The sequence below is a fragment of the Cucumis melo genome, chromosome 5, assembly GCF_025177605.1.
Source record: "Cucumis melo cultivar AY chromosome 5, USDA_Cmelo_AY_1.0, whole genome shotgun sequence".
Lineage (NCBI taxonomy): Eukaryota > Viridiplantae > Streptophyta > Magnoliopsida > Cucurbitales > Cucurbitaceae > Cucumis > Cucumis melo.
In genome coordinates, this window is record NC_066861.1 from 937332 (window position 1) to 948680 (window position 11349).

The following is an 11349-nucleotide window of genomic DNA, read 5'->3' on the forward strand; positions in this document are numbered from 1 at the left end:
TGGCATGAATATGAAGAAGTATATAAGATGATCACCTTACAAACCCCAACATATGAACATCTAATTGAGTTGAGATGTTAAATAACTTTGGGGAAATCTCAACAAAAAGGACAATAAAGAACAATCCCCCAAACACTTTTAAGCAAGTGACTTATACCTGCAAACTACTTTACACCTTAAAATTTTTTCTTGTACATAAAACCCTGGCATCACCATGATCTTAACCCGGCTCGGACCATTTTTCTGCCTCTCTGCAAACACGTCGTCCATGTAACTCGAATCGAAGCTTCTGTTCTCTTCCACTCTAAGGATTTTAAGTGGTGGATCGAACGAGAAGGCGAGCAAGTGAAGCAGCCAAATGCATTTGCCTGCTACAAAGAATGCTTGAAGCAGTTGCTCTGCCCATGGTCTGGTCCAATTCAGAGTTGTGATTATGCAACTCATCTTCTGATCACAGAACTTGCTGAACTCTTCGCTGTAGTATTTTGTTCCCTTCCTTAACACTTCATTCCAGCTGAGATTTCGCAGCGCCACAAATGACGAGAACTGTGCTTGGCGATCTTGGTGAGGGTCTAGCAGCTTGGGGGAGCCATTCTTTTGAAACACACAGTTCTCAAAATCTTGGTAGAGTGCCTGATTAATAATAGCTTCCAAATGGTACAGCACTGCTCTTGAGTACTTGGAATTTAGGGATAACTTGTAAGGTTGTAGAATTGAGTTCAAATTCTCCATCAGGGTATTGTCAGTTTCTTCAATCTGGCTTACAAGTGTTTTGCAGAATTGTTTTACTGATAGCCTTGCTTCTGATACTATTTGCAAGAAGCCTTCCACCATCACTTCCTCGCTCACTGGCATTCGGTTCTCTTCGTTCATCCCTGCGGTTGATGTTGTTCTCTTATGCAAATTGGTAGCAGTTTGAAGATCTCTTGCATTTGTTGCTTGCTTCAAAGCTCTCTTCAATTCCTCACAGTAATTCTCTAAGCCCTCCAGCTTCTGCCTCAGCTCACCTAAAGACGTCTTCATCTCGCTAACTTCCATCAACGCAGCATCACGTGTTTCGTTAGCATTAATCAATTCTTTTTTCAATGTTTCAATTGACACTATCCCCAAATCCTTAAATATCTGAGAGACATCCTCTGACTCCGTCCTGTTTGGGGAATTCTCGTACTTATTCTTCTTTTTTAACCGCGGGAACAACCTCGAAATTACTCCCCGGCTTTTCGGTTGCGATTGAGTAGACAAGTGAGAATCTGTCAGTGGCACTATGGTGTTTGAAAGCCTGCTGTTCTTTGCTGTATTGTCGGTCTCCTTCGTAATAATCGCAGGCCTGCATCGGTTGCATGAAGAAACCGATTTCGAGTCCCCCAAACTATTCCTCCTTGATGATTTGAAGTAATCATTTACAGGCGATGATTGAAAAGCATGTCCGGTGAGATGCTTATGATCCTCAGCAGGACAAATATGAGGTTCTAAATTGGTAAAGTCTTTTGAAATCTCCTTCTTATAATCGGATAAAACTGTTTCATCTTCATTTCCTCCTCCTCCTCCTCCTCCTCCTCCTCCTCCTCCTCCTAATCCATACTCATCCCAGCTTTCTGAAAAAGTCCCGATTCTCATAGGAACTTGATGGTATCCATTCGTTGGCTCATCTTCATAACTCTGTTAAAGAGATTTCAAAATTCAACTAAACATCACCGAAACCCATGTTTTTAATTACTCACCAAACAAATTGTCTCAGCCTTTGACTGACAGTTAAACCCCCCATATATGTAATTGTTAGTCTAAATCTTTTCGTACACAGCCATCAAAACATACCCAAAATTTCAAAATAATCAATCAAACCAACCAAGAGAAAATGACAGAAAGAGAAAGACGGTGGATCCTAAAATGTCCTAAACTCAAGAGGAGAAGAAACCCATTAAATGCTAACCATAAATTCCCATCCGTGTCAGTAATGCAAATAAGATCCGTTAATCATAATCAAACAATCATATAAAATACATAGTTTTAACTTCTTTTAAAAGAAGAAAAAAAAAAGAGAGAGAAAGGTAGAAGTTGAACTCACGGGGGTGAAAACAGGGTAATCTTGAGCAGAGAATTGAGAGATAGGAGACGCTGAAGGGAATCGAAGGTTAGAAGGACTACTTCCTTGCATAAGAGCAGCGTGAAGAGCTCTCAACTCGACAGCTTTAGCAATGGCAGCTTGAATTTCTTGGCGACTAACATCACCGGCGTTGTGAAACATTTTGGTAGCACTGGTTGCAGCCATAAGAAACAGAGGTTGGCATAGACCCAGAAAAGAGTAGAAGAGAATTGAAGAGAAAGATATGAACTTTCAATTTCTAGAGAGTGAAAAGAAGAGAGAGAGAGAGGCATTGAGAAGAAAAAGATGGGGGTGAATTGAGAGAGCCATGGCTGAAAATCCAAAGAGGGAATGAATGGAATGAAAGCATGTGAAGGAGAGAGAAGAAGAAGAATGTGGGTGTGGAAAAATGGGTAACATTTCTGAAGAAAAGAGGCTAAGAGTAGTTCTAATTTTAACCGTATATGCAATATGTCCCTCTCTCCCTCCCACAATCATCTCATCACTTTTTTTAACACCATTCACCAAATTGTATCTTTAATCCTCATTTCTGTCGCTTAAAACAATACTCGAGTCTTCCTCGAGCCTATACTAAATTCATTGGTGCGTGCGTTCTAGAAGAGAATCTTAAATGAAAAGGCAAGAAGAGAAAGGGAATTGTATTTACATACCTTAAAAACCACTTTACAAGACATGTAAATGATAGCATGTCTTATGTATCATTATGATACTTTTTTTTGATCACATGTAAACTTTCTAAAACCCCCTAATTTCACAAAGCAAGAATCATTTTCCATTGACTTTTTTGTTTTGTTTTTTTTTCTTTTACTATGATGAAGAAGCATATAATACAAAGAATATGGTTTGGGTTTGTATAGGAATTAAAAAGAAAGCATATATATATATATATCCTAAAGCAAAATAGAAGAGACAAATGATGAAAAATGGGATGATATTGATTGAATTGATAAGAGTTAAAAATTGAATATATGTTTGTATGATAATAAGAGGATTGATTAATCTTTTGTTGGTAATAAGAGAGAAAAAGAAAGAAAGGGAAGGGACATAGCAACTACCAACAAAGCATCCAAAACCTTCCAAAAGCCTCAACCTCACCCCACTCCCACCAAATTATCCCCCATCTTATCTTTCCCCAATACACACACACACATATATATATATTTGCAAATTAAAGCAAGTTAGAAAGGGGTTTGATGCAAAACTTAATGAAATTAATAGAATGAAAGAAAATTAGGCAACTGTGCAAAGATTGAAGTGACAACTCTTTCTCAAAAAGAGCAACAAAGTTTAATTAGTGAAACACTAATTTTGTGTTTTGTTGAGAAGAGATTAAGGAGGTGATGTTAAAATGGGGCCAATATCACACATCCCTTTGTTTCCTATCAATCATTAAGCAACAAAACTCAAAGCTAAGTGTTACTTTTTTTTTCCCTTCCCATATGCTTCTTATTGACTTTTATAAAGTAATTACCAATATATATATATATATATATATATATATATATATATATATATATATATATATATATATATATATTGATATATATATATATATATTGATATATATATCAATATGGTTAGGTGAATGTGGTAGGTTTCTTTTTCAAAACTTTTCCTTTTCTTTTGATCAATTTCTCTTTTTAACTTTCCTAACCCTATCCTTTATTGATATATATTTTATTTCTAACATCTTTTTTTTTTTTTAATTATATATACCAAAAAAATAAAAAGTGAGAGAATGGAGAATCTAACCCACATATTTACATGATTCATTAACCGTGTGTTTAATTATGTTCTATAAGACAAAAAGAGAGGACAATGTTACGTTATTAGAGACGATAATAATACATTATCATAGAATAGAGATATGTTTATAGAGCGTAAAGAGAAATTAGGTAGACTGCACTTTTCCAAACACTATATATATAGACATAAATGTAAATAACTTCGGTTTCCGGGAGTGTTAGTCCTCAAACCTCCACCCGGGCATGTCATCCTTGGACTTTGATTGTTCACGATCGTTCTCTGTAGAACATATTCATTATTTAGATTAAAAAATTGACATGAAAACATTTTAAAAAATAATAATAATAATAATTTTGAGAACACACATGAAAAGAAAATTAAACTACCCCTAGTTGTGGTTTTTTTTTTTTTAACTGAATAAATAATTTGGCTAGAGAAAGGATAGTTGTATTAATTACCTTATTTATTATCTATATATATATATATATATATATATATATATGTATATAATTAACTTTTTAATCATGCAGCCCACCAAAGTAAAGCTCACTCCAAAAGAAAAAGCCATCCAATTAGTCAATATATATGATTTTTATTACATAAACAAATCATAATGATCTATCCCACATATAAATTAAAAATAAGGTTGATGACTATACGTATATATATAATAGATCAAAAGGAAAAAAAGAAACACACTTTTGTGAAATGTTTATAATTAACAAACAAAAGGATGATCATATACACACTTGAAGAAGAAGAAGAAGAAGAAGAAGAAGAAGAAGAAGAAGAAGAAGCACATGGGAATCACTATGTAAGTATTTTTATGATCATATATGGTGTAAAGTTTTCATTTTAGGGTTTGGGCATTGGAGGGATGATTGCATAATGTGGTCTCCCTCTACACACTTTAACATTGTCAATGCAAAGTCAGCATCATACACACATAACATAACATAATATATATATATATATATATAGGAATATTATTTTGAAATTTTATTATGATTATTATTAGCTTTTGAAAACTAGAAAGTAGAAAGTAGAAAGTAGAAAGTAGCCTCTTCTTTTTAGTAGGTTAAGTATATGTAATTTTTTAATGGTTTGTCTTGTAACATTTTGGGAGGTTCTGCCACAGAATTATTCTCATTTGCTTTCACAATATATTAATAATCTATCTATCTATCTATCTATATATATATATTTTGCTCCCATGCATATTTCTAATATCCAATTTCTCATTAATTCCCTTTAATCAAAAGGTGATTTTTATTTTATCAAATTGTAGCCAAACCCTAAATCAAAGTCCCTATTTTAATTATACTTAATAATATCCTAATTTACCTTATCTTCTTCAAACCTACCTAATAGTAATACCACATTTCTCATTCTCAACTCCTCATCATGTTCATATGAAATCAAGCTTTAAATAATATTTTTGATATTTTTAGTTTTTAACAATTTAGTCTTTGTATACTTTTAAGTTTGTAATATAATTTAGTCCCCAAACGTACAAATAAAACGTTAATTTTTTTTTTTTTTTAAATTAGCTTGTCTTGATGCAAAGATGTTACTAAAATAATAGGAACTAAATTGTTACAAAATTAAAAATATTGAAACTAAATTGTTAAAGATGAAAGTTTGTAGACTAAATTGTTGCTTTTGTAAAGTTTAAAGACTAAAAATAAGCTTTAGCTATTGTTTATTCTAAATTCATATTTGTATCTTTTAAAAAGGTGATTTTTTTTTTCACCATGTTACACAAAATGAACGATATGATTCTTTCTTTGTTTTATAATTAAGTGTATAAGTTGTATGTAAGGATATGTAAGTAGTTATAATAATTATATGATAAGGTGTGAAAATGAGTGATGTGTGGTTTCGGCAAATAATGTTGATATGTCTTTACTGTTGTTTGGACTTCTGATTACTACCAATACTCTATTTTCTTCTTTTGTATTCTACTTCTTCTCCTATCACTTAATCAAAACCAATTTCCATTAATCCTTCTTTATTTATTTCTATATATATATATATATATATATATATATATATATATATATATATATATATATATATATATATATATATATATATATATATAATTTTTTGTTTTTTGTTTTCTATTTAAATAAAAAAGTTGACTTGATAGAAACCGAATGTATAAAATACTTAAGATTTTGTAGTTTTTATTACGGAGAGATTTTTGTTCTACGATTTGTAAGCAAGAAATGAAGTGAGTTTAATTAGGTGTCAAAGTAGTCGATAGAAAGGTTTTTCTTTCCATAACTTTTCATCTATATATTCTTTGTTAACGTCAAATTTTGGTCGAAGGAAAATAGTACATTTGATATTAATTATGTGACAACAGTAAGTTTTTGACAGGAGAAAGAGAGGGCATGCAAAATAAAGAAAAAGAGTTGTAATGTCTAAGCCAACAAAAGAACTGAGCAATAGAAAAAAAAAAGTCCCAAGTTCTTAAATACTTCACGTGGAGCCGTAATGAAATTTTATAAAGAATTTGATTTAAGTTTCTTATCCCACATAGGTTAGATTATCTCTTAAAGTGTAATGAGTCAATACATGCATTTGATATATCGTTGTTCATCCAATTTCAAGGCACGATCACTACCTCATTATTGGCCAAGGCCGAGGCCAATAAAGTTAGTTTGAGCTTTTGACCTAAACGACCATTTTCTTCCCAAAGGCCAAAATAGGTCATAGTACTCTCCATTCAGAGAAAAGGTTGGTCTCTACCTCATCGTTGGTCGAGGTAAAGGACAAGGAGAGAGGTTGGTTTTATTTAGGATTCTGACCTAAACCATCATCTTCTCAAAGCTCAATTAGGGTTGTAGTATGCTTCATTCACCAAACGAAGAAAGTCGTCCTTAGCTAAGGTTGAGGCTAATTGGGTTGCTTTGACTCATACCTTAATCAATCCTTTTCCTTAAAGTCGTCATTCTCAACCCAACTGTTTGTCTATTTATTGTTGGTTTTTTTTTCTTGTTCGATATCTTCACTTCTAATCTTTACCCCCCCAAAAAAAACATATTTCAAACTATATTATTCATTTTCTTTTGGCCTCCAACATGCATATGATCTTCATGAATGGTTAACATTTGCTATTTTAAGGCAGTTTCTAATTATTAATTAATGTAATTTTCTAAAGAGAAAACATAAATGGGGATGTGAGTGGGCCACCTCAATCATATCACCAAACCCAAAATTATACAAAATTGGGCCAAAGCCTTGTTCTTGACTTGAATTTAACCTAAGGTTTGAGGCTATATAGGGTTTGTATGGCCAAATTTGGAGTGTGTATACTATAGCAAAGCTTTTGGATTTCATAACCCAAAATGTTATTACCCCAATAATCATTAGTAGTTGCACTCTAACTAATTTTTTCCTTCCATCTTCTTTAGCATACATTGTAATAATTTTATGTTAAATAATTTAAATATTGGTGGAACCGAATTAGTTATTTTTAATTACCGATTCATTTCGAGTCGTTTTTTTAGCCCTTAAAAACTCTTTTTAAGCACTCTAACAACTAAGATTTCATACTCGTTCTTCAATGCTCATTCTAAATATGCTCTCAATTGTGTATGAAATTGAAAGCTTAATGACAATTACACACGTGTCTAAAACTTAAATTATTTGTTGTTGGTCAACTTCAATGTTAAAGACGCAACCTTAAATGCTTTGAAGCTCTGAAGTCCAAAGATCAAAGATCTTAAACTTCACAATCTCAAAAGATTGTAGTTTTGAGTGTCCATAGCTCTACAGATATTCATAGAACAAAACTACATTAAAGTTTTGAATATCAAAAGACGTACTAAAAAAAATTTAAAGACTACAACTCCAAAGATCAATTGTTGCTCTCCTCCTTGAGATCCAAAGACACCCATAAGATTTTTTTTTTTTAAAAAAATCAAAATATTCTTTAAAGCTTTTGAAGTCAAAAACTTCAAAGAGTTAATCTAAGCGTAAATCAACAGAGTCAAAAACTGATCCAAGTTGATCAATATGCTCGAGATCAATGCAAAAGAGAATTTATTAAATTTATTTATTTATTTTAAAAATCAAACAACAAACATGTAATATTTCAAACAAAACTTTATTTGTGTGCTTAAATAATTCACTTATGTGAATTTAAATTACTTTGTTACTAATTCGATACCATTACTAAAATTTTATCAAATAAATATAACTATGAAATAATTATTTAAATTGATATGTTCCCAAAAAAAAAAGAAAAAACCAAAAAGAAAACATTAAATGCGTACGCCACACGGATCTGGCATATTATTGGTCAATTAGTAGTGCCACGGATCACAATCCAACCTTCAACGAATCTGATCCGTTAGATTGTTTTAATATTCACATGAACGGTCCAAATAGAGGCTCGAAAAAGTTTGAAAGCCGTGGCCTTTTCGTTTCCCAACAAAACTTGGAGGATTTCAAGTTCCCGCCTTTCATAATTTGGTCTCTATATAACAATCCCCCAAACCAAATTCATCAGTATCGTTTTCCAATTTCTCAAGAACAACCCAAATCAAATTCCCTCTTTTCCATCTAAAATCGTTGATATCTTCGTCTCTAATGGCACGGACTAAGCAAACCGCCAGAAAGTCAACCGGAGGAAAGGCTCCGAGGAAGCAACTGGCCACCAAGGCCGCCAGGAAATCAGCTCCGGCGACCGGTGGAGTCAAGAAGCCCCATAGGTTCAGGCCAGGGACCGTGGCATTGAGAGAGATCCGCAAGTACCAGAAGAGCACCGAGCTTCTCATCAGGAAACTTCCATTCCAGAGATTGGTGAGAGAAATTGCTCAAGATTTCAAGACCGATCTTCGCTTCCAGAGTAGCGCTGTTGCGGCTCTTCAAGAGGCGGCTGAGGCTTACCTCGTTGGACTCTTCGAGGATACCAATCTTTGTGCCATTCATGCCAAGAGGGTCACCATTATGCCTAAGGATATTCAGCTCGCTAGAAGAATCAGGGGTGAGAGGGCTTAGATTTAGAGATTGTGATGGTACTTTTATCTAGTTTTAGTGTTCTATATATTACTGCACGCTTCTGGTTTAAGATCGTGTTGTTGATCTTGTTTGCTACCTGTTTGATGATGTCACTCTGTAAAATTCCTCAAGTTTAATGGTTAATTGATGAAACAATATTTGAGATTTCAGTTCTTCGTCTTGAATTAAAGTCTACGCAATCTTTTTTTATAATTTTCTGTATGGATACACAAGCGCTAGAAGATACAGGAACGAACGATTCTATACTCAACAATACCTAAGAACTTGTTTTTTATATAGTAAATTTTAGAACATTTAATTTCTCTAATCAGATATGTAACAATAAGTAGAGCAACCCAAATATCATTCAGTTGCTTGATAGGGAAAATTCGTGAAATCTGAAGGAAAGTTCACCAGCGGTTTCTCGTTCTGTTCTGATTGACGACGACTCATCTGTACTCACGCTTCCACTCTCACTGAATGCATCGGCCGGCAATGGCTGTATTTGATTATCATTTGGTTGGCGAGGTAATTGAAATTCTGGAGGCAAAGCCAGTCGTGCTGGAGCAACTGGTTGCGAAGATGTCGATCTTTGCCTAATTGGGGCAGCGCTGATTAGAGAAGCTAACAATTCTCTGTCCCAGAGAAAGACGTGTAAGAAGATTGGAACCTTGGCGTGCCTATGCAACGACAGCTTCTGGCTAAGTGAAACCGTGTCGAAGCATCGAATTGCTCCGGTTGAAGATACAATCCATGGGAGAACCTTTTGATTCGAAACTCTAGAGATTATTAACAACTTGGATGCATTTTCAGCTTCCTTGTATAGATGGTTCAGCCCTGACCTTGAAGATGGCGCATTGTCATCTTCATCCACCGCTGAAACATAGATAAATCCCTGCCATTTTACGACCAATTTAGAAAAGGCAGTTATGATTCAAATAATTTAACTTGATGGTGAGTCGTTGAGTTGAAAATTACCTCTTCCGTGCGACCAATGGAAAACCCCAGTTTAGAATCACCTTCTTTAAGCTTGATCTCAATAGGAAGCTCTCCTCCGAGTGGAGCATACCATAGACGAACAGATCGAACGACACCAATATCAACCCCATGGTAATCTTCAAACCCATAGAGACTGGCATTGGCGAGATTGGACAAATCAGACAAGGACCCAGCACTGACAGTAGAAGAAGCTGTATCTCCAGATATCTAGAAGTTAAGCAGAAACAACAAAGGGTGGGTGTTAATTTGTTGTTTATTGAAAAAAGTATGTTCTTCATAAAATAGATAGATATAGACCTTTGTTAAGAGAGACTCAGTTTGGATATTCATAAAGACAATGGGGACACCAGTGGCCTGAGCTGAATTGAGCCAAGCATTGGCTCTTGCAAGGGTGTCTTCCAAATCATTGTAGCGAGTGGCAACTTCATTAGCAGCTTTTGGAAGAAGAAGAATGGAAAGAAAAGAGCTTGAATATGAAACAGATAGCGATTCATGCATTCTTCTTTCCCATGAGTATGTTACATATCCATCTTGAAGCCTTGTTCTTTCTAATGCATTTACCATTCTGTCACTCCTAGATGCTGCAATTTTTCATATTAATTAAACCCAATCTCTTAGAAACCAAAATAATAATCTCTCTAAAAACCCATATTCTATTATTCATTAAAACCTAAATTCAACAACTACTCTACTATCCATAAATGATTAAGAAAACAGAACGTAGAGAAATTCTGTACAAAGCGGAATCATTTGGTCGAAAAGAATAAAGATGAAATTCCCTTTTTGAACAAAACAAAAACAGAAAAAGAAAAAATCTAAAGGAAGGAAGGATGATTTTTGTTTGACACGTGTGAAGGGATAAAACGAAAAGTCAAAAATCACGGCGGGAAGACGAACCTTGAAGGTCGAAGCATTCTGACTCGGTGCGATCCATGAACCCGACAACGTAATTCGGGTCAGTGATGGAACGGAGAACGTACTGCTTTTTTCCGGCGGAATCGTTGGGGACAATACAGGCCTGCAGCTCGGAGAAGTCGTCTCGGCCACGGCGGACACGAACCAGGATGGAAGTCTGTTTGTCCTTGAAGGAATTGTGTAGAATTTTTTGAATTCCGGAGCGGCCGTGCTTGAAAGGGGATCTAACACAGAGAGATGAACCGATGGTTAGCTCCTCGACTATGTCGCCGGTCTGAAGCATGTCGCCGGTCCACTCGTCGGCGCGTGAGCTTCCTTTGATACATTCGATGGAGAGAACCATGAGCCTGGTGCTTGGGGATTCGGAGGTTGGCTGAATTCGGTCCATGGGCATCTTAAGAAGAAGAAAAATACAAAATTGGTGAGAGATGAGAATGGAGAAATGAAAATGAAAAAGCTTCGATCGGCACGGCTGTGTAGAGAAATATGAGAAACAGAAACCGATCCTTTTGCTTTTGTTTTTGTGTGTTTCGTAAAGTCAATATTTTGAACTTTTTGTAACCAAATTAAAA

General features: G+C 34.7%; 3 protein-coding genes across 3 annotated transcripts; 1 reads left to right on the forward strand and 2 right to left on the reverse strand.

The window, feature by feature from the left end:
• LOC103491534 (IRK-interacting protein) lies at nt 1-2620 on the reverse strand. Its single transcript, XM_008451521.3, has 2 exons — nt 2066-2620; nt 1-1659 (listed from the first exon to the last, which is right to left on the reverse strand). The coding sequence occupies exons 1-2, from the start codon at nt 2267-2269 to the stop codon at nt 139-141; spliced, it is 1725 nt and encodes a 574-aa protein (XP_008449743.2). The 5' UTR covers nt 2270-2620; the 3' UTR covers nt 1-138.
• A 5676-nt stretch (nt 2621-8296) lies between these two features.
• On the forward strand, nt 8297-9033 carry LOC103491532 (histone H3.2). The gene has a single exon (XM_008451518.2). The coding sequence runs from the start codon at nt 8453-8455 to the stop codon at nt 8861-8863; it is 411 nt and encodes a 136-aa protein (XP_008449740.1). The 5' UTR covers nt 8297-8452; the 3' UTR covers nt 8864-9033.
• Nucleotide 9034: 1 nt separating this feature from the next.
• Nucleotides 9035-11349, reverse strand: LOC103491533 (uncharacterized). Its single transcript, XM_008451519.3, has 4 exons — nt 10760-11349; nt 10160-10443; nt 9842-10069; nt 9035-9758 (listed from the first exon to the last, which is right to left on the reverse strand). The coding sequence occupies exons 1-4, from the start codon at nt 11169-11171 to the stop codon at nt 9231-9233; spliced, it is 1452 nt and encodes a 483-aa protein (XP_008449741.2). The 5' UTR covers nt 11172-11349; the 3' UTR covers nt 9035-9230.

Bases quoted from the DNA above. Each gene is read 5' to 3' on its own strand.
- LOC103491534 (XM_008451521.3), bottom strand. From the start codon at position 2,269: ATGGCTGCAACCAGTGCTACCAAAATGTTTCACAACGCCGGTGATGTT. The intron at 1,660-2,065 runs GTGAGTTCAACT...TCTCTTTAACAG, and splicing joins ATTACCCTGTTTTCACCCCC to AGTTATGAAGATGAGCCAAC.
- LOC103491532 (XM_008451518.2), top strand. From the start codon at position 8,453: ATGGCACGGACTAAGCAAACCGCCAGAAAGTCAACCGGAGGAAAGGCT.
- LOC103491533 (XM_008451519.3), bottom strand. From the start codon at position 11,171: ATGCCCATGGACCGAATTCAGCCAACCTCCGAATCCCCAAGCACCAGG. The intron at 10,444-10,759 runs GTTCGTCTTCCC...GAAAAATTGCAG, and splicing joins AGAATGCTTCGACCTTCAAG to CATCTAGGAGTGACAGAATG. The intron at 9,759-9,841 runs GTAATTTTCAAC...GTAAAATGGCAG, and splicing joins CCATTGGTCGCACGGAAGAG to GGATTTATCTATGTTTCAGC.